This window comes from Protopterus annectens, chromosome 1.part0 (assembly GCF_019279795.1).
Source record: "Protopterus annectens isolate FY-2018-M chromosome 1.part0, PAN1.0, whole genome shotgun sequence".
Classification (NCBI taxonomy): Eukaryota; Metazoa; Chordata; order Ceratodontiformes; family Protopteridae; genus Protopterus; species Protopterus annectens.
This window is the reverse complement of record NC_056725.1, coordinates 517,097,586-517,123,306: the sequence shown is the minus strand read 5'-3', so window position 1 is coordinate 517,123,306 and position 25,721 is coordinate 517,097,586. Positions and strand designations below refer to the sequence as shown.

Genomic DNA, 25,721 nt, shown 5'->3' with positions numbered 1-25,721 from the left:
ATCAGGTAGTTTCTGGTAAGGGAAAAATGGATTCCTCTTTTCCTGAAGAATTTCAAAAAACTGAATCTAGAGAGGAATGTGACGGGACAAATTCATTTTTTTGTGCTCAGATTTCTGATTCAGACTCAGAGGATCTCATTCTCCCTGTAAAAGATTCTCTTTCTATGAGATTATTTCCAGAATGTGGCAGTGTTTTCAGTGGGAGAACACTGAAGTTTCTCGGTTCCTCAGAAAATACTATGAACTGTTGCAAATAGAAATCCCAGAACCTCCTTCCATCCCCCAGTGCTATCAGCATTGGATGATGTTTTTTTCCCGATTGTCAGCTGGCTGCATCTAAGAAGACAGATAAAATGTATGAAGTTCCTCACACATTCAAATTTGTACCAAAGGCTATAGTTTTTGTTAATCCAGCTGTTGCCAGACATTTTAATTTTAATCCTTCCCCTTCTGGCTGGGATGATAAAATGATAAGTTTTGGGGGGGAAAGTGTGTGCTTCTGCAACTTTAATTTTTTGAACGTTGAATCATCAGACTAATATGTTAGTTTGTTCTGATTAATTGTGAAAGTATGAGGAATGTTTTATCTGCGGTTCCTTCTTGTGCTGAAAAATCTACTTTGTGTGGTTTAGCATCTTCATTTTCTCAGTTCACTACTCCTTAAAAGTGTTTTAAGTTTAAGGTCTACGGTTTAAAGTGTGTTTATGACTATAGGTACTGCATCTAAGGTTATTACCACTGGCACTGTGTTGAGGAGATTTGCATGGCTGCATTCTCAGAACCTCCCATAAGATGTGAAAAAATTAAATCTTAAATTCTCCTTTGGATAGAGTTCTATTTTTTGGACCCTGTTCTTCTGAAGTTATCAAAAAATATGATGAAAGGAATTAGCTGATACAGAGAATCTCAGAATTTTCAGCCCCACTTCTCAAAATTTTCCAAGAGATTTTCTGCTCCCTCATCCAGTTTTGGCAAGAAACAAAACAAATAGACTTGGTAAAAGGTTGGTAAGCAGACATTAAATAAAAAAAAATAAATCCAGACCCCCCTTAGAACAAAGGGCAATCAAATAATTCAGAATGGCAATGTAAAGGACCTTGTCCCCACATCCTGGCAGTTCCTTATTCCTTCCAGAAATTCTGAATCTCCAGGGAATTTTTGCACATCCACTAGTCCAACCCCCTCTTTTCCATCCTGTCCTTATAGCACATGCCTTCTCAGGGGGTAATATAAACAGGTCTTTGTTCCCATGTGGGAAGAGGTTTTTATTCAAGAATGTTTCTGGTGCCAAAGAAAGAAAACACCTGGAGACCAGTTCTGGACCTTTCTTTCTTAAACTAGTATGTTATGGTGCCCAAGTTCATAAAGGTTTCCCTTTGCAACATTTTACTCCTGCATCCTCATTTGAGGTTTTTGGTAATCCTAGCTTTAAAAAGATGCTTATCATATTCCTAATGCATCCAGACTTCAGATGTTTCTTAAGGTTTTATGTGTTTGTTTCACATTATCAGTTATGTGCCTTACCCTTTGGGCTATCACCTGCTGCAGGAGTGTTCACAAGGTGTCAAGCTCCAGTTACAGCCCATTGCAGGTTACAGGGTGTCCATTTTTTCCATATTTTAGATGACTTGCCTATGTTTGATGAATATTTTTAAAAGTGTAGGGGATTCTTTCATTTGGGGTGAGATATCTCCAATGCAGGCTGGGATTCCACTTGAATTTTTAAAGTCAGCTTTGACTTCATACACAGGATTGTGTTCCTGGGGTGTCTGCTAGATACTTCCATACAAAGAGCTTTTCTTCCACAGGTAAAAATAGATTTATATTTAGATCAGTTTCAGGAATTTTACAGTCAAACTTCATAAGTTACTGCAAGGGAATACACCAGGATTCTGGGTTTCATAGCATTTATGATTCTCATGATACCTTTGGCAAGTCTCCACATGAGAAAGATGCAGTAGCATCCAAAGTCTCTCTAGTCCCAGCACTCATTCTCTTTTCAGATTCCAGTTCTGGGATGTGTGAGAAGAGAAATTGCTCAGTGGAGACATGTAATATCCCGAATCCAGGTCTCCCCTTCTCCCCTTCTGTTCCAAAGTGGTCAATCATGAGATGCCTTTAGCTTTGCTTGGGAGCAGTGTCTAAGGGGATAAACGTGCAAGGCAGTCAACTCTCTGAACCACCTCTGGTCTCCAGGATTATGTCAGGTTGTTGGAGACAATACCTCAGTGATGTGGTACATGAACAAGCAAGGAGGGAGCTAGATCTTGTGCGCTATGATGGCTAGCCATATTAGCATAGGATATAGCTTTACAGCACAATTGCACACTACAGGCATCTTGTATTCTGTCAGAGCAAAACTGTTTGGCAGATAATCTGACCAGGTCAAAGGCAGACCCCCCCCCCCTCCAAATAGAAACTTGATCAAGAGGGCTTCCAAGATTTGATCTATCTGTGGGAAGTTCTTCAAGTAGACCCTTTTGGCTCCTCTCTGAACAATCCACTAGTAAAATTCTGCTCCAGGACTGCATGCTAGAGGGCCTGAAAGATTCCATTTCTTTTCTTTTCCTTGGATGAGAATGCTTCTGTTGGCTTTTCTACTTATATCCAGGGTACTTCTAAAGATTCAAAATTACACCCCTCCAAATTATTGTGGAGACACCCTTCTGGCCCTGGAAACCATGGTTCTACCTTCCTTTGGAATTGGCTGAGGGCAGTTGCCATGAGCTTCCACACAGACTGGATCTACTTATAGAACAGGGATGTTTGATGCATCCCAACTCCAAACAAATTCAACAAACTGCCTGGTTGATGGGGTCTAATAATTTTTAACACACCTGTTTGCTGAGGATGAGCAGCAGGTATTAACGGAAGTAAGAAGGCCTACAACTAGAAAATCATACACACAAGCAAATGGAAAAGGTTTTTTAGTTTGTGCCAACAGCATGACCAACATCCATTCATGGCTAGTGTCTCTCTGGTTTTATGATATCTGTATGAGTTACTTTTCTATGGCCTGTTTACTCCTCTGTCAAGGTTTTTTTGTTGGCCATTTCAGCATATCTGCCAATGGATCTTCTTCAAGACATTCTCACTCTAAAATGTTTTTGAAGGGAGTATTGCTTAACAGGCCTCCAAGTAAACCAGTGGCTCCTCCTTGGGATCGTTGCTTTGTGTTAGAGAAGCTAACACTTGCTCCATTTGAAGCAGCTCATCTGGCCGACTTGAGGTTCTTAGCTTGGAAAACAGTTTTGCTGATTGCTTCTGACACTTGCAAGAAGAGTAGCTGAGTGGCAAGCTCTTGTGGTGGGTTAACGTTATCTAATTTTCCTCAGAGACGAGATTTCTTTGAGAACTAGGTAAAATGGCAGGGTAATGAAATAAAGATGAGACACTGTTGCTTCCCCACCTACCTGTTAAAAAGAAAGGAATTTAAGGAATGGGTAGTGGAAATGGTTTAGGAGTTATTAGGGAAGTTAGAAAATATATCAGCAGTTATATATAGTGATAAAATGAAGGTGGAGCTTAAAATAGAGTAGAAATAGATGTTTAAGAAGTGAGAGAATTATTTAGAGGGGATGTCAAAGGTTAAAGAATTACAAATCAAGGGGAATATCACCCAACTAAAAGCAGCTCAATTGCAGAGTGCTAAAGAGAAAATAAGGTAGTACCTGAATAATATACACAAGTTTAGAAAGACTGATATTAAGCAGCTGTTTTTTTTTGATAACTCCAGAGCACAAACAACTTTTGGCACAAAAACGTAGGCAACAGAAAGTATAAAATGTTGCTGCCAAACCTAGGGAGCCTATAACAGTAAAAATAACCAGAGAATCTGTACAGGTATTAGAGGTGTTTCAGAAATGTTATGAAAATTTGTATAAAACAAAGAAATGGGGAAATCAAGAAAAACACACATGGCAACATTTATAGAAGACTTAAATATGCCAAGGTTGGAGATGGATGAGACTCAATAATTAAGGGTTAACACAGAAGGAAATGAGATAAAAACTGGTTATGATGTATAACCAATCTGCAGGAAAGTCTCTAGGAACAGATGGTAATCTGTTAGAAGTTTGGAAGCTAGGAGGAAAGAAGGTGGTAAAATATCTAGGTTTTGTTTAACAGTATTTTAAAAGGAAGGAAACAAAAACATTCTGGGGAAAAAGTTGTGTTGGCTATAATGCCCAAAGATGGTAAAGATCCATCAGCTCCAGCTTCATATAGACCCATTTGAATTTCAAACTTTGATAACAGAGATGTTTATGTCTATAATGGCTAAAAGATTGGGAAAGGTGCTACCAAAACTGGTATATGGGTCATTTTGATTTTGTGGAGGGGAGGCAAAGATTTGACAACATTAACAATGACAATCCAGAGGGAAGCAGAATGGGTGTATATTAAGTTATCGAACTTTTAAAAGTTTGAACGTAATATGGTCGACACCATATGATTGAACTTTTAAAAGTTCGAACATTTCAGTGGAGATCGCCGTACAGTGTGGAATGGGAAGATTTTCCTTTCCTTGCACTGTAGTGCGATCTCGGAGTTGGTATATTTAAAGAGCGGTGGGTCTGGGGGTTAAAACGGTCAGTTAGGGTTTTTCTGTTCATTTTTTTTTAGCTTTTTGAACTTTTAAAAGTTTGATTATATGGCTTCGACCATATGACGTTCGAACTTTTAAAAGTTCGATAACGTAATATACACCCAAGCAGAATGTAAGAAACTGCCACTGTTGTCGCTGGATTTTATGAGTAGGGCATTGGAAGCATTGTCATTTGCTGATAAAATAATAAGGCTAGTTAGGAGGATATATGAGGGATTGGAGGCAGAAATCAAAGTGGTAGCGCTCCTGATAGGTTGTGCCTGAGGAAACAGGCAAGGGTGTCTTCTTTCCCCTTTGTTGTTTGCATTATGTTTAGAACTATTAGCAAAGAAAATAAGGGATTCAGAAATTGAAGGATATAATTGGTGTGGTATTCAAGAAAAGTTGGCTTTATTTGTAGATGATGATATTTTCTATCTGATAGAACCAGAAAAGAACATCTCAATGTTGTGGAACACTTTCAAGCAGTTCCATTTTTTTGGGATATAATATTAATAAAGATAAAACAAAGGCTGTAGCTGTAAACTATATACCCATATTTATTTATTTTATTTATTTATTTTACATTTGTTGACCGGGAAAGTCCGACTGGATACATGTCCATTTTCAGCGGAGGCCCGGGGAGAAAAGCTCCACAGTGAGAGAATATAATGCATAGATATAGTAGATTGAGGTAAAAAATAGACAATGCATAAAACTATGGTACAAAACAAAACAAAACAAATAAGTTTCCTATACTAGAAAAATGCTATAGAGGAGATTTAGTAAAGTAAAGTACGTTGATCTTTAACAGTATAAAGGATACATAAATATTATTGCATGAATTGTTTCAAAAGTACCCATATTTAGGGGGGCACAATAAAATTAAATATTTAGGAGTATAGGTTAAAAATGTTTCTGTTATGACAGCTAAGGATTTGTGGAAAGAGACTAAACAAAAGATAATACAACAAAACTGAGAAACCGTAAGCTCTCCCCTGTGGACATGGATAGTAATATGCAAGTAGTAAAAATGATGATAATGTTCTTTAGCTTTTCATACATGTAAGGCATATTTTATCAATCAGAAGAGAAGTTTTGGACAGTAATTAATTAATAGTTGAAAGATTTTATCTTGGGAGGAGGAGAGTAAGGGTTAAATGGGATAAGTTGATCCAGTTGAAAAAGTTAAAATTTAAAGTGGAAAGGGGTAATGATGATGGTAAATAGGGGATAATTCAAGAACTAAGGAAAGAATGGGATTCTGGATGCAGATCCTTAAGGAGAATTATAATAGTCATACAGAGCACTGTTTTTAGTGTCCAAATGGAGAGCTAAGTCAGCATGCAAAGGAGAGTAGCATTGCTGAAACTGAATTCATCCTCAAGTCTTGGTGAATACCTTCATGAGGTGGACCCTGTTTTTCACAAAATCTCACCAAGCAACACTGATATATAGACTGCATTTTGGTTCTCCCGTTCGATTCTTGGCTGGAGCGCCTTCTGTGTGGAGTCTGCATGTCCTCCCCGCGGTCAAGTGGCATTCGAAAGACATGCGTGAATGGGTGTGCCTTCGTTAAAGGCTGGGTGTCGGGCTGGCACCTGGGCACCATAAAAATCGACTGCCAATCATTAGTGGACCGGAGTTCCGCTGTGGCGACCCCTAACCGGGAAAAGCCAAAAGAAAAACAACAATATATCATGGGCAGAATTAGGTAAAAAATTAAAAAAGATAGCTGAGTGCCCAAGACCCAGGATAAAAATGTGCCCAATCCTGGTAGGCACATTGGTGCCAGGAGTGGAAAAAAATGACAGTGTAGAATCCTCAGAATTAGGAAACATTCCTACAATGGGGCCAGGCCCAAGGGGAGGATGGCCCCCTGTTGTAGAGGGAAGTAGCAATCCACAAAAATCACAAAAAGTGATAGGCCAAAGAAGAGCCATAAAGATGATAGAGTGGACTTTTGAGGATAAGAAAGAAATTATGTATTGTTACTATTATGCAAAAAGCCCAGAATTTCCAGACACAAGGTATTCAAAAAGATTAGGAGAGAAATTAGAGGAAAGAAAAATACTTCCACAAGAAAAACTGTCAGAAGCCTCAAATAAAAAAAAATGTGTTAATTAATACAACAGGTTTGTGAAAAACATTATATAGACCAAGAAACTTTGATCTGTTTGGAAAAAGAAGCATCCGAGGAAGTGTGAAAATATAAACAATAAAACCTAGAGATTTTTGAAAAGTATAAAAAAGAAATATGGACATTGGAAAGAAATAAAGATTTGATATGGTGCAATATTTATGCAAAGTCAAAAGCCAAATTAATCAATGCAAAAAAGGCAGCCCCAAAGATATTCAAAGAGAAATACAGGCAAAGGCATCCAGATATGGAGCATTTCACAATAAAAAACATAATATCACAAAGAGGGAATGTAGAAAAGAAGATTAGTAAAGCAGAAGTGAATAAAAAAATTGAAGCTGAAGTTGTGGAATGCATGTGAAGTAAAGGAGTTGGTGAAGAAGGTCTAACACGGGTTGCATTACAGCATAATGGAACGAACCCCCAAAGTAAGGAGAAACAGGAAGTTCAGGCGACATCTGAAGAAGAAATATGAGCATGGGAAAGAAAAAGATATTTAATGTGGTGTAATATTTATGCAAAGGAGAAAGCAAAATTAATCAATACAGAAATAGCAGCACTAAAGACATTTGTAGAGAAAATACAGGCAAAGGAATCTGGGCATGGAAAAGTTTACAATACAAAAAAGAAGAAGACAGAGGAAAAGTAGAAAAGATTAGTAACTGAGAAGTGTAAAGAAATAGAAACTGAGGTTATGGAGTACCTGCGAAGTGTAGGATTCAGTGTAGAAAATCTAACTCAGAAACCAGCACAGCAGGATAGAGCAATAGACATCCAAATTAAGGAGAAACCAGTGGAATGGGAAGCAACTGGGTAGTTGCCATATGAAGATATTTTGGAGCCTTCCACAGGAAACCAGTATAAATCTTCACTTGAAGTTGAACAGCAAGGGAAGGAACAGGAAACTGTGGCAACTCTGACACAGTCAATGTTGAGGAGTAGCAGGCCAGTGAGTTCCCATATGACAGAGGAATGGATGACAGAGGATGAAATTTGTGCCACAGGAAGATGTTGTAGAACTCTCTATAGAATCCCCCCAGGAAATGGAGAACAAAAAATGTGCACTCAGTTTAGAAGAAAATGAGCTAAGATAAGAGTTGATTGATTTAAGAGATAGACATGTTAAGATCAATGAAAGAAAGAGACTGCAGAAGGTCAATAAAACCCAAAAAGTCAGAAGTTTGATAAAACAAATGAGCATAGTAATTAGGACTGTCTATAGAGATCCATGTGATGTAACAGAAGTAAACATATCTTACTGTGCAGCTAAATTAATAACGGATAACATTCTATTACAAGAACACAGGGTAGTAAGGGAAAGGAAGGGGAGAAATCGAATAACATAATGGAAGTATTGAATAGAGAAAACTATATAGCAATTAAGACAAGAAGTGTCACTGTTGGAGTATAGAGGACAGAACAGATCAATAAATATACTCAGAAATGATGGACATGATAAAAGCAATGAGCAATATTATAACGGATCGGGATCTATCTTGCACTATTGCAAATAATAAAATCTCAGCACAGGCAGAAAAACAGAAGATATACAGATAAATATAAAGGAAAAGTACAAAAATAAGCAATTTATTGATGACCCTAAAAAGTTCTATAGAAAATTGGGAAGCAAGTCAAAAGGAATTGAAAGACCACCCCAAAAAAATTGATGAAATATCTATGATTATCCTGTGGAACTTAAAGATGCTGAATGGACAGAAGATGTAAAAGAAAGAATAAGAAATTCAAAGGTACAGGATATGAAATGGGATGAAGTAAAGGCCAAAGACATTGAGATAAAGTCAAGAAAAGCCTCCAATTGGACAACCCCAGGCCCAGATACAGTACCTAACTTCTGGCTAAAATTATTAACATCTTTGCACGAAGATTTAGCCATGAGTAAGAACTATTTATATGCATACCCTGAACAGACACCAACCTGGTTAACAACAGGAAAAACAGTGTTCCTATTTAATAGTGAAACTGCAAGTTATCCTGAAAATTATAGACCAATAACTTGCCTTCCGACGATATATAACTTATACACCAGAATTGATGACTGAGTTTAAAAGAAAATTCAATCATGGCAGTCGAACAAAAGGGTAATAAAAGAAAGTCGTATGGAAGAAAGGATCATCTGTTGCTAAATAAAATCATGTTGGAGAACTGTAAAGAGGGGAATAATCTTAACTATGGCATGGATTGACTACAAAAAGCATTTGATGGTATCCCACATTCATGGATAAAGAGTGCTTAAAAATTTGTAAGATACTTATTATGACTACATTACAGTGACCATGAAACAGTGGCAGACCACTTTCCAATTAAGCTATGATAAAAGACAAATTATTTTTCCAGGGATAAAATTTCAAAGGGGGATATTCCAGGGTGACTCTTTGTCACTGCTGCTATTCTGTCTTGCCCTTAACCCATTAAGCTGTCTACTTAACAGATTAAACCATGGCTATAATTTGGCCTCTAGAAAACAATAAAGTGTAAAGACCTCTCATCTTCTCTTCATCAATGATTTAAAACTGTGGAGCTCATCATATGAAGAACTGATAGCACAACTGCAAGTAGTCAGAACTTTTTCAGTAGGTATAAGATTGTCATTTGGTCTTGATACATGTGCAAAAGCAGCTTTAAAGCAGGAAAATTGCAGAACCAAGAAAACATCAGTTTAGGACAAGAATGTGATATAAAAGAACTTGAGCAAGAGGGAGTGTATAAATATTTGGGAATTGATGAAGGATCAACAATAAAACATGAACAAATGTGAGCAAAACTTAGTAAGGAATATTTTAGAAGAATTAAATTAATCCTGAAAAGAGCTCTTCCTGTCCTAAGTTACAGTTTTGGAGTGACTGACTGGCCCCAAAACATGCTGGATAGATTAGACAGGAAAACAAGAAGGATGCTTCATGCTCACCAAATGATTCATAAAAATCAGTGCATACCAAGATTATATATTTCCTGTTCCGAAGGAGGTCTGGGCCTCCTTGAAATTGATTACATGTATAGATCTGCAATCTTGGGACTGTACACACACCTGGTGACATCACAAGACCCAAACTTAGTGAAAATTGTGAAACATGGCGCTATACTAGTGCCCCTGCTTTTTTCCGTATTCATTAACGACCTGTATAAATCATCCCAAACGTCAGCTGTATCCAATACGCTGATGACTCCACCCTGATCTGCTCCGCCACATCTCCAACAGGGTTATAGTCTGCTACCCAGTCCACCTTTAACACTATAGAAAACTGGCTTTCTGAACGTCGTTTGATACTAAATCCCAAAAAAACTAAAATGCTGTTATTCTCACCAACACAAAGGTCTCCTGCTTTTACCTTTACCATAAATGCAAATGATGGCACATTAATCTCCCCTGACCCCTCTACAAAACTACTAGGTGTCATTATAGATAACAATCTAAAATTCGACCTACATGTAAACTAGTCAATCAAAACCATCAATAAAAAACTAGGGTCACTGTACAGAATAAAACCCTTCCTAACTCCTCCAGTTAAAATTGCCATAGCTCGCTGTCACCTTCTCTCAACACTTCTGTACGCATCCCCTATACTCTCTAATATAAACAAGACTGTATTTAAGCAACTCTCAACCTGCTATAACCACATTGCCAGGTTTGCCACTGGGCTGCCTTTTAGGACACATCATTGCATCAATCTTAACCAGCTTGGGTGGCTTGAACTACCCAGTCTAATTCAGTATAACCAACTGATCATGTCTTATAAAATCCTTTATAATCCGGATAATACTCCTGCACTTAAAAATATTATCATCCCCTATCACAATCCGCAACTGCTTAGATCCTCTAACAGACTACTAACTCAGACAAGCAAAACTAACAATGCAGCTGGTGACTCTCTCTTTGCAAACTCTGTAGGCAGATCCTGGAACTCACTTCCAGCTGAAATTACTTTACTCTCCTCCCTATGTCAATTTAAAATGAGACTCAAACAACATCTGGCACTAAACTGGCTATGTCATTGTATCAAGCCTGGCTAACTCTCTTCTAGATTCTGAAAAAAATCTATTAATCAGCTACTGTTTAGTTTACCCCTGGCTTTCACCAGGGTTTAACTCTAACCTATGGAACATGTTTGTTATTGCTTGCTTATGTACTCTTTGTCAAAATTATACTTGTAACATGTTTTTAATGTTTTTTTTTTTTTTACGTTGGAGCTTTTCTCCCCGGGCCTCCGCTGAAAATGGACATGCATCCAGTCAGACTAACCTGGTCAACAAATGTAAACTAAAATAAAAACATGAGAATAAATCTAAAATGACTTCTCTTCTCAGTCTAGCAGAAGCATATCGGTGTCAAGCGGGAATGGAAACCAAACCAGAAGTAGATAAAAATCAGGCAGCAACTGAGTGTGCCAAAAAACCAAAAGAAAGAATATAAGGTGAAGGATCATATGAGAAGGCTAGAAGTGTGGAAAATGCATAATTATAGTTGCAAGTATAGAAAACTCCTGGAAGAACCTCATGTTGATCAGGATCAAATGCAGGAATGGTTAAGGAGAGGCAAATTCAAACCTAAAGTTGAAAGGTTAATATTGGTGGCCCAAGATAGTGGACTGCTACAAAGTCTATTGAACATGTGGGAGAAACGGATAAATGTAGGTTTTGTAAAACAGAATTGGAAACGGTCACATACCTTGTTGCTTGTTGTGACATACTAATGGCAGAAGGATTGTATACTGAAAATTATAATGAAGTGGCAAGACTGTTGCACTGGGGATTATGCAAACATTATAATATTGAAGTAGCTGAAAAACACTGGAAACATGAGCCCCAAAGCATCATAGAAAATGATTGTCTACATTACATGGGATCACTCATTACCAACAGTTCTAAAGATAGGTGTGAGAAAACCAGATATAGTGGTCCATGAAAAGAAGACAAAAGTAGCATTCATTATTGAAGTCACCACACCCATTGACTACAGTGTCTTGTGTACAGAGACACACAAAGTCATAAAATATCAGGATCTGCAGGCAGAAATGAGAGCAATGTGGAAGAAAGATACCCAGACAGTTTAACAGTAGTAGGAGCAACGGGTCTTATAAAAAATAATCTACAATCGTATTTAGATATGTTACTAATACTTGTAACCCCATACAAATTGCAGAAGGAGTCATTACTGGGCACATTGCGGATGTTACAAAGAGCACTTTTGGCTGACATCAAAGAGTGAAACAATACTAATTTCATGAACTTTAATCGTACATTGACTTAGGAATGGGGTCCATTCCCGTCATGGTATTAGAAACCCAAAAGATTTGGAGAAATTAAAAAAGCACTGTATTCATAAAGTAGCAGAAAGTATACTAAGAACTAAACCATCACTGAAATGGAGAGAGGAGATTCTGTCGATAGGGATGACTGCAATTAGAGGTACAGAGAATAGGTAAAAGGAGGCTGGAATTTACTGGAGGAAGCTGCCAAAAGAACTAAGGCATTGGGAATAAATAGAGAAGGAAAGGTAATATGATGGGAAGAGGCCAAGAAGATTTCCTTTCAAGTGAGAGATTGATATCCGAGTATAAGCAAAGAGAAAGGGATGGGGAATCCTAAATGAAAGACCTCCTCTAGTTGAGTTTTTCATTGAATCTAGAACAGAAGCTGCTGTTAAGAAAGGGATAATTAGTAGGGCATATAAAATATTACACAATAACTATAAGAATTAATCGGAGGAGTTCAGAAAAGATTGGGAAGAGAGCGAAGCAATTCACAAAGAAGTAATGGGAGGACATATGTATGGATCTCAAATATGCAACAAAATTTAGACAATTTAGGATTTTTGCTTGGAAATATTTACATAGGTACTTTTATACCCCAAGCAGATTCCCAATGATGTTTTCCTCTGGTAGATGGCAAATGTTGGAGGTGTAATGGGGAAGAAAGAGGTTCCTGGGAGATTTTGTTTTCATAGTGTAATGAGTTGGCAAACATAAAAATTCCCTACAGATTACTCTGTCAGGAATACTGGGTGAGCAAATGAGTCTAACTAAGGAAATTATTTTTTTGAGCTGGAATACAGGATCTGAAGTGCCTTGAGATAGTAAGGCCTTGTTAAGTTTATTTCTGGTGGCTCCCAAAAAAGCAGTTACTAGAAACTGGAAATCAAAGTCTAAACCAGCCACACTTGAAGTAGTAAATATTGTAACAGAGATAAAAGAATAGGAAGTGGGATATTAGAAACTGATAGGAGTAAATTACACAGGAAAAAATGGAAATTGTGGGAACAGTACACGAAAAAATGAGGTTTGGCTCCTGTCAGTAGGCTGGGGCTATAAATATCCTTGCTGCAGAGTGGCTTTCTCTAAGCTTCACCTTCCCGGTCTATGGGCACATTGACAGCTTACCCAGATTTTTAATTCCTCCAGGCCAGACTTATTCCTCTCACCCCTTTAGATTGGTGATGACAGGCTCACTGCCACTGTTACTTGCACAGGCTTATTTTTTCAGTCCTTCCACTTCCTTAAATACTGACATCATGTAGGAGTGCTGGAGTAGACACGAGGCATATTTATTGGAAGCGTTCTCAACACACTCCCAAGAACGGTATACCCCCAGTCCTCTCTGCTTACTCAATCTAGCTTGCCTTTCTCCTGTTCTGGCCACAACCAGATCTGGAACAGTGCTGTAGCCTCTCCCGCATGTCAGCCCATGACCATCTTCTCGGAAAGGTGAGTATGCAATACGTAGTCACTCCTTTGCTCACCACCTTCACGCTACAACATATAACTGAGATAGTAATACAACTCCACTTGCCTAGGTTGTTGTCAGAGCTTTATCCCTGTATGCCAGGTGGAGCTTGTGAGCACTGCAGGAGATACTGGAGGTGACTCAGCAATGACAGCATTAAAGGAAAACTCCACCCTAGAACTAAAAAAAATCTGTTTTTCCACTGTATCTTTGTTTCCTGACCTATTTTAACACCTCAAAATCACTCCAAGCGCTTTATTTGTAATTTTAGTCTGTTTTTCACAACATGGCCACCAATTGGGCTTGATGTATCAACGTGATCTTGTTCTCCCTCATCCCTTTCTCTTTCCCATAATGCTTTGTATGACTCATGCCAGACATAAAGAAGTAACTATGAATTCCCATGCCAGTGGACATATAATGGGATTCACTGTTATCTTCTTTACTTTCTGTAAAAGGACCGTTTCTTTTCTGTCTGTAATCACCCTCATTTATGTTTGGCTCAGACCTTGTTTTACATTATACTTGGAAGTTATCCAGCTACAGCTGAAAGGTAACTAAATTGCAGGCCTTTGTTCAGGGTTTTCTTTGGTAGTCCAAGAAGAATTGTTTTTGCAAGGGTATCTCAGTGCAGTGACAGTTTTAACACCTCTGCAGTAGTGTGGGGGAGGGGACTGTCAATTCTTCTTGAATTTGTATTGTGCTCGGAGGGGCCTGAGTTATAGTGCCATTGCCAAGCATGTGAATAATAAAGGCAATGGCCATTAATTCGGGTTCATGGTCCTTGAAGTTGTATTCTTCTTTCGGCTGCTCACGTTAGGGTTCGCCACAGCGGATCATCTGTTTCCATTTCTTCCTGTTCTCTGCATCTTGCTCTGTCACACCAACCACCTGCATGTCCTCTCTCACCACATCCATATACCTTATCTTAGGCCTTCCTCTTTTCCTGTTACCTGGCAGCTTTATCCTTAGCATCTTTTTCCCAATATACTCTGCATCCCCCCTCAGCACATGTCCAAACCAACGTAATCCTGCCTCTCTGGCTTTGTCTCCAAACCTTCCAACCTGGGCTGACCCCCTAATATACTTATTCCTAATCCTGTCCACCCTCGTCACACCCAGTGTAAATTTTAACATCTTTAACTCTGCCACGTCCAGCTGTGACTTCTGCCTTTTTGTCAGTGCCACTGTCTCCAACCCATATAACATAGCTTGAAGTTGTATATGAAAATATAAGGAAGGGGGATATGGTTAATAAAACAGAACAAGCAGAATTACATTGGATTTTTAAGTTAAGAGCACATCTGGGCCTGGGCCTGAATGACTACATCTATATTAAACCAGTTCTTAAAGCACGTAGGCTTAGATAGTAAGTTTTTTATTTAAAAATATATGTGTGCCTTTTTATATATGCATTTTTGAAAGGATTTAATGATTTTGGTAATGAGAGTTTTATTAAGATTTTTTTTTTATATTTTATTTTATTTTGTTATATTTGTATGATATATATCTGCATAATGTCTATTTTGTTTAAGTTGACATATGACGTGTAAGGCTTTGTTGACTGGTTAGGTTTGTTAAATTGTTAATTAATTAGTTGCTTGGAGACTGTGGATGCTTGTACCTCTGCTGGTTGTTAATGTGAGACTGTTAAAATATATAGTTTGGCTGTTTTATTTGTGAATGTAATCTGAGGAAACAATTTTATTGTGAAAGGCTCATCTTATTAAACAGTGTTTGATTATATATGAGTTATCGTTTTTTAAGTGCTACCTTAATTTAGCCGTGTTTCTGCTTCAGCATCTTTGTACGTTTATAACAGTTTTTTGGTTTGTCTGTTTGTACTGAGCAGTTAATTGCTAAGGGTTTCTATAGTTTTACAAATCTGATGCATGTTTAAATGTTTTTTATTGGTTTATCTGGGGCATAGTCAAGGCCAAAACACTGGCACTGAAGAGCCAGTAACTGTCATACTTTTGACTTTGATGGAGCATATAATTTTACTGAAGGTGTGGAATGTGTGTGCATTCATCTGTGACTGCTAAGGCATCTATGAAGCATGAAGAACATTATCATTTTTGTTGAACTGGTGTACCTTGTTTTAAACCAGATCTTCCCCAGATGTCAGTCAAATGCAAAATGAAATGCCCTGAATTCTCTGTGAATGAGAAGTGCCATTCAGGCTTTCTCTTCCAGACCACGAGTTTAATAACACAAAATATAAGGGAAAAAAACTACCATGGCAATGTAAGGCTAGGCTTCTTAAGATCCTCTCAGATCAATAGTCTGGTAAGTACCTATGAACTTCAGTCCATTTCTGAATTAATTTAGTTAGTAGTGCAGATAAAAAAACAGCTGTTGTAATGATGAGACAATGAAATGTATTTTGTTATGAAATATAATAGCAGATTTTTGTTGGCTGTGTAAAGCTGCCTATAAAAAGAAGTAACTTACTCACTTTTAAACCAGAAACAGCCTTCATAGTTACAAATGTGTTAATAGGAACCTAGAACATATGTACTAAACCATTTTTATTTTTCTTTCTTTCAGATTTCAACATCCTGGGCACCCATCATCTCACAGGTGGCGATGCAGGATCATTGCATCTTTTCTGGTATCCATGCTTTCCCTTGTTGACTTGATAACAGTGCTGGTCATTTTTGACACAAATGTGTATGTGGAAGTGCTGGCCGACAGTGTTTGTTTACTAGCCTGGATTGTACACGGACTAGCACTTATTATACTATACAGATCTGTTTATCGAATTTCTCGTGGCCCAGTAGTGCTTGCAGTCATGGTTCTGTTGCCAGCACCAGCACTAGTCATTACACTAGTTTGGTATTGCCAGACTGGAGCCATATCTCATCCACTACAGCCCCTGCATATAGTAAGACTTGTGATTGTATCTATGCAGCTGGTACTTCTTCTGGGCTACCTTGTTGCATTTATTGCACCGTCATCTAGAAGAAACTATCATTCCTCTATAAATGATGCTTCTGAACGAACACCCCTTATTACACATAGTTTGTTCTCTGGTGAACAAATAGTTGCGGAGGATGGCGAGGGTTGGTTCTCTCGTATTTATTACTGTTGGCTGAATCCTTTGATGATGCAAGGATATGCTGGTAATCTGAACAGTCCACAAAATGTCTACTTATTGCCTTACAGACTCAGGACCAAAAATGTAAGGCGCTTGTTTGATAGCTGTTGGCAGAAATGCAAGGAAGAAAAAGCATCCGTTAAAGTTCAGCATAGCAGCAGTAGGCCTACTTCTACTGTCAACGCAGATCTCCAAAATGGTCCAAATCATATTTATTCTTCTTCCAGTGAGGTGCATCAAAATCTGTCACATCAACCACAGACTGCTGAAACAGATGTTAGACTTTTCTCAGTCCTTCACAAGGCTGTAGGGTTAAGATACTACTGCTTGGGAATACTAAAACTGTTTGGCAACCTTTTGGCTTTTGCAGGACCTATCCTTCTAAACCTATTGGTCTCTTTCATGGAATCCCAGAGTGAATTATTGAGGTGGGGCATCCTTTATGCAGTAGGACTATTTGCCAGTTCATTTGTTGGTGCCATTGTAAGGAACCAGTTCAGTTACGAAGTCACAAAGGTTGTTCTTGCTGCTCGTGCTGCTGTAATTTCGGCAATTTACCACAAAGCAGTGTGCGTCAGCAGCACTACATTGTCCCACTTCACAGTGGGTGAAATCGTTAACTTTATGAGTACTGACACAGATCGTCTGGTGAATTTTTTTCCTAGTTTCCATGAGCTTTGGAGCCTTCCTTTTCAGTTTGCCGTTACCCTTTATCTCTTGTACCTGCAAGTTGGTGTGGCATTTCTAAGTGGATTAGCTTTAGCTATCCTGCTGGTGCCACTGAATAAGTGCATTGCTTCTTACATTGTGGAGAATAACAAGGAGATGCTAAAACATAAGGATTCAAGAGTTAAGGTTAGAGGTTTACTATGTAAAATGTTCAAGTCTTTGTAACATTAACAAGGAATGTTTTTTTTTTTTTTTTTTTTTTTTTTTTTAAGTAAATGTAACATCCATTTTGTTTCTGTGTTTCTCTGCACCCCTACCTTCACTGGATTCTTTCCCACATAATCTTGTCACTTTCCTTCTTTGTGGATTGCTACCATTCTTTAGTGTTGCATGTACAATCTCCATTATGGAAGATGCATGTTAAAATGGAGTCAGTATCTTGTTCTCCAAGTGGAGCATTCATTTGGCACTGTGGGGTTAGTGAGCATAGTTTTCAGTTTGTAGCTAACTTGATGTAGTGAGTCATGGCACTAATGTCATTCTTTAAAGGTTATCTCTTTTCTTTATTGTCAGCATAGGAAGAATGTTGTAGTTTACATGTAATTCTTCATGTGAGGAGTCTGAATTCCCTGGATCTGGCAGTTGTGTTCCTCATGGCTTGTTATGTTATGATCCTGGCTTGTTTCATAACATAGGTTATGGATGTTCTAAGGGTTAATGTTACTGCTGACTTACCAACTTGAAATAACCCTTATACTCAGACATCAGTGGGGAGGGCATCTGCTGGGCTAAGGGGAGATGTCTCTGGTATTTGGGCTGGCTAAGGGCTTCCACAGCAGGGAATCTCAAAGAGTTATTACTGCAACAATGAAGACACTGTAGCATCTACGTTTATGGGAAATGTATATAACTGTACCTTCTTTAAGCACTTTATTAATGATATTATTATCATATGGAAAAATGTTTTTATAATGTCTGAGTTTTCAGATTACTTAATCAAAAATACAGTTCTTCTTTGCAATTCATTATGAATTTCAGCCATGAAAACATTAATTTCTTGGATAGTCTATTCATTGACGGAAGGTGATACATTAAACACTGACATGTAAGATAAGATACTAAATAGTAAGAATTATTTAAACTGCATAAGCATGTATCCAGTGATCCTAAAAAGAAATGCAGTTAGAGGACTGGCATTTAGTTAGTAGATTAATTCAGGATGATGGCAGCTTCTTGGATGAAACATTTATATTAAAAAGTAAATTTATTCAAGAGGTTGTCCAGTTGGGCTTGTTGACCAAGATATTCTCTGTAATACAAAGGAGGAGTAATTTATGTAAACCTTGTATTATGGATAAGGACAATTTAAAGATTAGACAGTGAGAAGAATATGGATGGGATTCTTTTGATAAAGTTACAGAATTCAGTGGATGGCAGGGTCTATCAAAAATGCATGTGAATAATTGGAAGATTACAGATGCTTTTCCTGCTAGCTTCAGCGTAATAGGATCTAGTCCAAATTTTGTTTATTTTAGGGGAAGTTCTGTGTGGAGTCTGCATGCCCTCCCCCGCGGTTGGGAACTGTTCAAAAGCCATGTGTGCGTAAATGGGTGTGCCTTCGTTAAATGTTGGACGTCGAGCTGGCACCTAGGCATTTCGTAAAAATCTACTGCCAATCATTAGCGGACTGGAGTTCCGCTGTGGCGACCCCTTACCGGGAAAAGTCGAAAGACAAACAACAACTGTGAAAGACATGTTGAACAGAAAATGTGCATTACAGTAATAAAAGGAAGAATGAAAGCATTTGGCAGTTGCAGCTGTTAATTTTGTTTTGTAACAGGTGGGTGTACTTTGTACCGTTGATATCAGAACCTGCTACACTGTTACCTGTGAGCATACACATTCTCTTACATGCCTCATGAAGGCTACCGCACTGACACTGCTCGGTAGAACTAAGTGGTTATCCCTAGTCTTTGCTTTGCATACCAGGCACCTTAGTCCCTTAGACATCAGTATTTTTGTGGACCATCCTTCCCTAATTTTGGGACTTTATTTCTCATTCTTGAAATAAGTTGTTGAAAGGGATAGAGGTTTGCAGTGGATTGTAGTGTAAGGTTGTGATAGCAGACAGCTGCAGTGTACTTATTTATATATTTATTCATTCATTTACAAGCAGGCGTTTAAGATGCAGACAGTCTGTAATTAATGGATGTGTGTGTGTGTGTGTGTGTGTGTGTGTGTGTGTGTGTGTGTGTGTGTGTGTGTGTGTGTGTGTGTGTGTGTGTGTGTGTGTGTGTGTGATTACACATGTAAAGCTTTCATAATGTTATAATAAGCAAGAAGGTTATAAGGCTATGAGGATGTAATAGGCTTTATACAAAAAAATAGAAGAGCTTCCAGGCAATATTTTGATCAGGTGGCAAAATGGTTTCAGAATATACCTTTAACTGGATCTACATATTGCATGAAAGCAGTTTTTTTCTGGTGAAGGGTGAAATTGCATACAAATGGCTTAGGTAGGCAAGAACAATTTAGACTTTGTGGCTTTCTTTAGAAATGGTTGGTGCTCAGGTTCAGCTCTAGGCTGAGGTATCTTCTGAGTTTCTAATCTTTCTGCAGCATAAATTTATGTTTAGTGAAAGTTTTGCAACCATGTTGTGGAGAAATAAAAAAATATACAAGGTTTATACTGGCACACATGAGCCAAGAAAACAGATGTGTATCTTTTTACAGTACAGTAACGATGCATTTTCTGGGTAGCTATGTTGGTGTGCATTTGTTAGCACCAGAAGAGTTCTAATTTTTATGGATTGTACATGGTAAAAGGCTAAATTTGCACATTTGTGCTATCACTCCAAGTGATGCAAATTTTGAACACTATGATTTTGTACCTTCTGATATAATTCTTGATGTCCCTCTGCTAAGATTTTGAAAACTGAGGGGCAGAGAGGTATGAACAAAGGCAAATTAGACATGGTAAGCTTTAATTATATGGCACCTCTTTGCCAAATTATTAACTGTAATAGTCCAGCTGCCATTACAGTGGAAGATTTTTGTTTTCTGTGTGTTGGCAGTTGTTTCTTGAAGTAAATTGCCATTCTAGCTTTTTCATATTTTGCTGTGTCCTATGCATCACTCGTATAGTTTCATTAAGTTAATTTAAAACATATTAGTTACAAATTTGTGGATGTTAAGCTTAAGAAACTGTGGCTTAAGAGAACCAACATTTTGAGAGATTCTTGGGATCTTCTAAGGACATTGAATCATGATCTATTGTTTGTGTCTTTCGGCTTTTCCCGGTTAGGGGTCGCTACAGCGGAACTCCGGGACAACGTCTAACTGTGATGGCGACAACGCTACCGCAGCACCACCACCGGAGTACACATTAGTTCCAGATATATATATATTAGTAAATAAGTACTAGGCAATCAGTCCACAGACTATTACATGCCTAGTCACAAACCCTGTATTTAGATGATTCCTCCAGCCTCAAGAAGGGCAAGAAATGATAGACTGAGGGAGAATTTGAGGCTGCCCATCCAATTATTTCTAGGTTTACTTTTAAGGTAGCAAGCGTGCCACTCTGCTGGACATTTAGTGGGATTTCCAGAGGTGAGGGTTACGTGTGTGTGTGTGATTTTAGTTACAGTAGTACACACTACTCCTACATATCTGCATTATTAACCAGCAGTAAATCTAAATATACTGTCACTGTTTTCATTGGCAGTAGCAGCTTAATACATTATTCATTTTGCTTGCATACTGACCATTGCTTGGAATGAAATGTAGGCTGCACTGCAGAGCAGCATAATTAATTGTACAGCTGTGGACAGCACAAGAAGAGTTGGGGGAAGGGGGTATGTTAGGGGTGCACTGTGTTACAGGCTGAGTATAAGTTTTAGTGCAGGAGAGACTTGGAGGGATTAAATTATTTAAATAGTACACAGCATCACAGGCTCTGCACCAGTGTATTAAAATATGTGATGCATGGGGGAAATCGCCCATATGCTAATGGGACACAGAAGGACTGCACTATACAATATTTATAGCAATAGCTTAGAAGGTATTGTAAAAGTATAGCGGGGGTGCAAAGCTAGACATGTCTGTGAAACTGTAGCATAGCCATTTGAGAATATTCCATGCAGAGGATTGCTGTTCCAGCATGTGTCAGTACTGGTTGCATTAGTATGCAGTAACAATCAGTGTAATTCACAAAGTTAGCACAGTATGCTTATTGCCCATATCTAATGTTGTCTTAGTCACCATTCCTCACGTTTGAGTCTAGGATTCAATATCTGATCTGAGCCAGCATACTCAAACAACAGCTTAGCTCAGGCTCCTCCCCTCCCATGATGCTCTGCTGCCTCCTAACCCCTCAGATCTCATTTGCCGCTTGATCTAGACAGACGCAGATTGCTCAACTCCTCGTGGTTTGTAAGCAGGTTGTTGTTTTGGGGATTTTTCCTTGTCATTTGTTTTTCCCTTTGGGTATTTAGTGATAATTTACTTCCCTTCCCTTTCCCCTCCAGTTTTTTACGCTTAGGCATTTGGTGTCCTTTTTGCAGGCCTACTAGGGTTTTGAATAAGTTTTCTGGGTTTATTTTAAAGTTTATGTCTCTAGTCAGTAGTGTTGGTGCTTCAGACAGATTGTTTGGTGTTTGGACCTCTGTGAGTGTTTAAGACTCTGTGTTGGACTTCCCTTTGGTTGTGCTGTTGGGGTTAGTGCCATGTCGGACAAACCCTAGATTTTAAGAGATGCTCCTTGTGTAGCCAGAAAATGCCCATTTCCGACTCACACAAGGAGTGTCTCTATTGTCTTGATGACCATCTCGAGGTTGAGTGCGGTATTTGTGCCATCTTCAACCCCAGAGCTCTGGTCGACCGTCACAACAAATTATTTATCAAAGATCTAGTTAAAGGAGGCCCCTTGGTCACTGATACCATGATCAAGATGGACTCTTCGGGGGCTAAGAAAAAGGTTCCTCCCATTGAGGACGCCCCCTCTAAACAGCTCAGGGTGTCGGATCCTAAGTCTTCGGATTCTACTCCCGCCCAGGCAGTGTCGGATCCGAGAACCTCTGGTCCCAGGGCTTCTAGAGAGTCCATTCCTGGATCCAAGGGTTTGGACTCCAGGTCTTCGAATCTGACACTTTTGGTTCCCACCCCTGGATCCAAGGTTTCTGATTCAAGACCTTCAAATCCGAGAATGGGTGCGTTGGCCATGGATCTGACCATCTCGGATCCGAGGGATTTGAGAACAGCTTCTTCGGATCCTCCCTTGATTTTGGTTCTGAGCTGGTTGGATCCGAGGGCCATGTCGGAGTCGATTGCAGTAGAGGAGTTTCCCTTGGATCCCTTGGGTACAGAACGGGCCCTTTCTTCCCCAAGTAGACCTCACTCTTGAGAGCACAAGAGGAGACCCTCCAGGTCCAGGCACTGCTCTCTGGCCAGGTCCTCCATCTCCTCCCGATCCACCAAGAGTATTTTTCCCATGGTTATGGACAGGATGATGCGGTCCTTCTTGAAAGCTCAAATTGAGTTGGGGCTTCCGGCTTCCCCAGCCCACAGGATGGGGAACCAGTCTTCCACTCCCCACCTAACCTCTCCTCATCTGACCTTCGGATTGGATTCCCAGGGACTGGTGCACAGCGTGGAGACGATGGGAGTTTCAGGCCCCACTTTAGTCCCTACCCCATCGGAATCCGCAATTGGTTCTTTTACTATGCCTCTAGGACAGACCATCCCTCCTGGCCGGGCTGCGGATCCGGGGCCCATGGGGTTAGATTCGGGTCCAGGTTTATCGGACCGGTCTCTGTCCTTAGGTGCTTCAGCTTTCGACAGCTCTGGTCCGGTGCTGTCTGGTGGAGTGAGGGGTCCGGGGTGATCTACCCTCTCTTCGGCTGTGGTGTTATCGGCAGGAGAGGGGACGGGACCTCCTCCAGTCCCTCTGCTTTCTGGGTGGCAAAAAGGTCCTTCTCTGCTATCAGAGCTACCTGCCCCACCCACGGTCATCCTACCTAGCCCCAGTATTTCAGCGGACCTACTCATCCTGCTTCTGGTCAATCTGTTCAGTCTAGCCATTGGGGGAAGCCACCCTTCATAGAGGTCCCATCCTCTTCGGAGTCTCCCCCACAGCCTCCGATGGAGGAAGTTCCGAGAAAGAGGACATGTAAGAGGAGACATCTCTACTCCCCCGTGGAGTCTTTAACTGAAGATACGGATGCCAATGAAGGGGACGGGTCCTCGAGACCTCCGCCTGAGGGCATCTCTTTTGGAGACATACTCGAGATCCTCAAAGGCAAAAATGGGTGGTCTGCCGAATCCCCGTCCTCTGAGGAAACCGTATTTCTGGAGACTTTCAGAACAGGCCCATCTACCTCTTGGGTGTCCCCCCCGCTGACCCTCTTATCAACCTCGTGGCCAGCAGGGCTTGGAAGGAGCCAGATACCTTGGAGCCATTGTCTAAGAAAGTGGACAAGATGTTCATCGTGTTTCACTGTTGCAGTCATCACTCTTGGGTTATCCTGCTGGCAGGCTGCCCTCAGTCGGCCAGAATTCCAAAGTCTAGGTCCGGCGTCGGTTGCTGTCGCCCCTTTCCTGACATCAGTGCGCCAGGGGTATAAAAGATGCAGCTGATGCCATTTTCTTCAGTCTTTCTTGCCGCGCGGTTCCCCTAGCAAAAGCAGTTCGCAAGTGCCGGTCGGATCAGAATTTCAGAACCAAAGTCTTCATTAAAGCTAAGTACCCCGTTGGGGGAAATTTTTTCTTGCTCCAGACCGATGTCAGAAAAAGTTAACAATTGTATTTCTTGTGGGAAGCAAATACCTCATAAGGATTTTCACTCTTACTGTATTCCTTGCCTAGGCCCTGATCACAACATTGCTAGCTGTCGGTTTTGTGCTAGATTTAACCAACGCACTATTACGCGTCGGCTCGATTTTGCATTTCATTACTTTGGCCGAAGATTTAATTATATAATGCCGTTGGAACAGCCGACGACTGGAGTTTACAAAAACGCAAAGACAAGGAAAAGGATAGGCATCCGAGGTCCAAAACTGACGACGAGGCCTCTGCTAGGCCAGTTGCCGGTTCTCAGTGAGGTGCTTTCGCAGCCCCTGGCACCCGCTACCTCAGAGCCACAGGCCGCTTCCGACTCCCACGTGGAGCCGACTGGGCATCTAGATACTCAAGGTATTGGACACTCGGAAATCATTCCCTCAGCTGAGCAGGCATCGGCTTCTGAGGGTGTCTTCAGACCTACACAACTATATATTAAGCCATTTTCAGCTTCAAAGACAAAGACTAAAGCAGCTCTAAAGACTAAGAAACAAGTACAACATTCTCCTACTCAGTTTACCATGCCTAAAAAACAGATGCTCAAAATGGCAAAAGACCTAATTACTTTGATCAGGGGCTCCCATCCCCCACCTGATAAGAGGCCTAGGCAAGAGACTGAGTATTATTCTTCTGATCAGGTTTCTATTTCCTCTGATTCCTCTTCTGAACAGGATTATTCCATGCTTCCCTATGAGGATTCTGATGCTGAAGAATCCATTCCTTCAGCCTCTCCTCCTGAGGATTATTCTTTTGGCGAAACCCTGCATACCACGAGGGAGCATTTCCAATGGGAGAGCCAAGATTATTCTGAATCTAAGAAAAGGCTCAGAGACTTTCTGCTACTCCCTCAGCACAGTCCCCTTGCCATTCCACCTGTTTTAGACATTGTAGATGATGTATTTTCAGGGTCCGGCCTGTCCTCTGACTCTTTACCCCCTGCACCTGCTAAGCCATACAGATACTACAGGGTTCTGGATTCTCATAAATTCCTATATAAAAACCCTGCTGCTGATCCAGAAACTATATCTCATGGTCCCAAAAGGATTAAAGCCTCCACTGCAAAAAACCCTGTCCCCTCTGATAGGGATTCTAGGGCTCTAGACAGATGGGGGAAAAAGTATACATTTCTGCTACCTTGGCTGTCAGGGCTTTAAATTGTCAGTTTCATATGCTTAAATATCAGCAATATTTAATGTCACTGCTTAAACAGAAATTGTTGACAAATACTGAATGTTCCGAGAACAAGGAATTGCAGGATTTATTGCATGCAGCTGAAAAAGTGGGAAAGCATACTTTGCAATGTGGTTTTGATTCACTGGAGGCCTCATCCAGGGCCGCTGTCAAAGGTTCTGTTATTAGAAGGCATGCTTGGTTAATGGAACAGAATCTGCCTGATCATGTTAAAGCAAAATTATTAGATGCACCATTGCAGCATGATACTTTGTTTGGTACTAAAGCAGAAGAGGTTTTGAAAAAAATGGAGGATAAAGCAAAATCCATGCAGAGAGTCGAGGATTTCTTACAGGTACAGCCACCCAGGTTTAGCAGGAACTGGCCTTCTAAAAATTGGTCCTTTGAAGTGTCAGACAGACCACAAAGAGGTAGATACAGGCGTCCCAAAGGCAGATCTCAGCCACAAGGCTCATACAGGC

General features: G+C 39.9%; 1 protein-coding gene across 1 annotated transcript in view; it reads left to right on the top strand.

Moving 5' to 3' along the window:
• Positions 1-25,721, top strand: part of ABCC10 (ATP binding cassette subfamily C member 10) — a 1,243,619-nt gene that overhangs the window by 102,499 nt on the left and 1,115,399 nt on the right. The window contains exon 4 of the mRNA XM_044061090.1: positions 16,014-17,418. Within this exon, the coding sequence (XP_043917025.1) occupies positions 16,014-17,418 (1,405 nt within the window). The remainder of the gene's footprint in view (positions 1-16,013; positions 17,419-25,721) is intronic.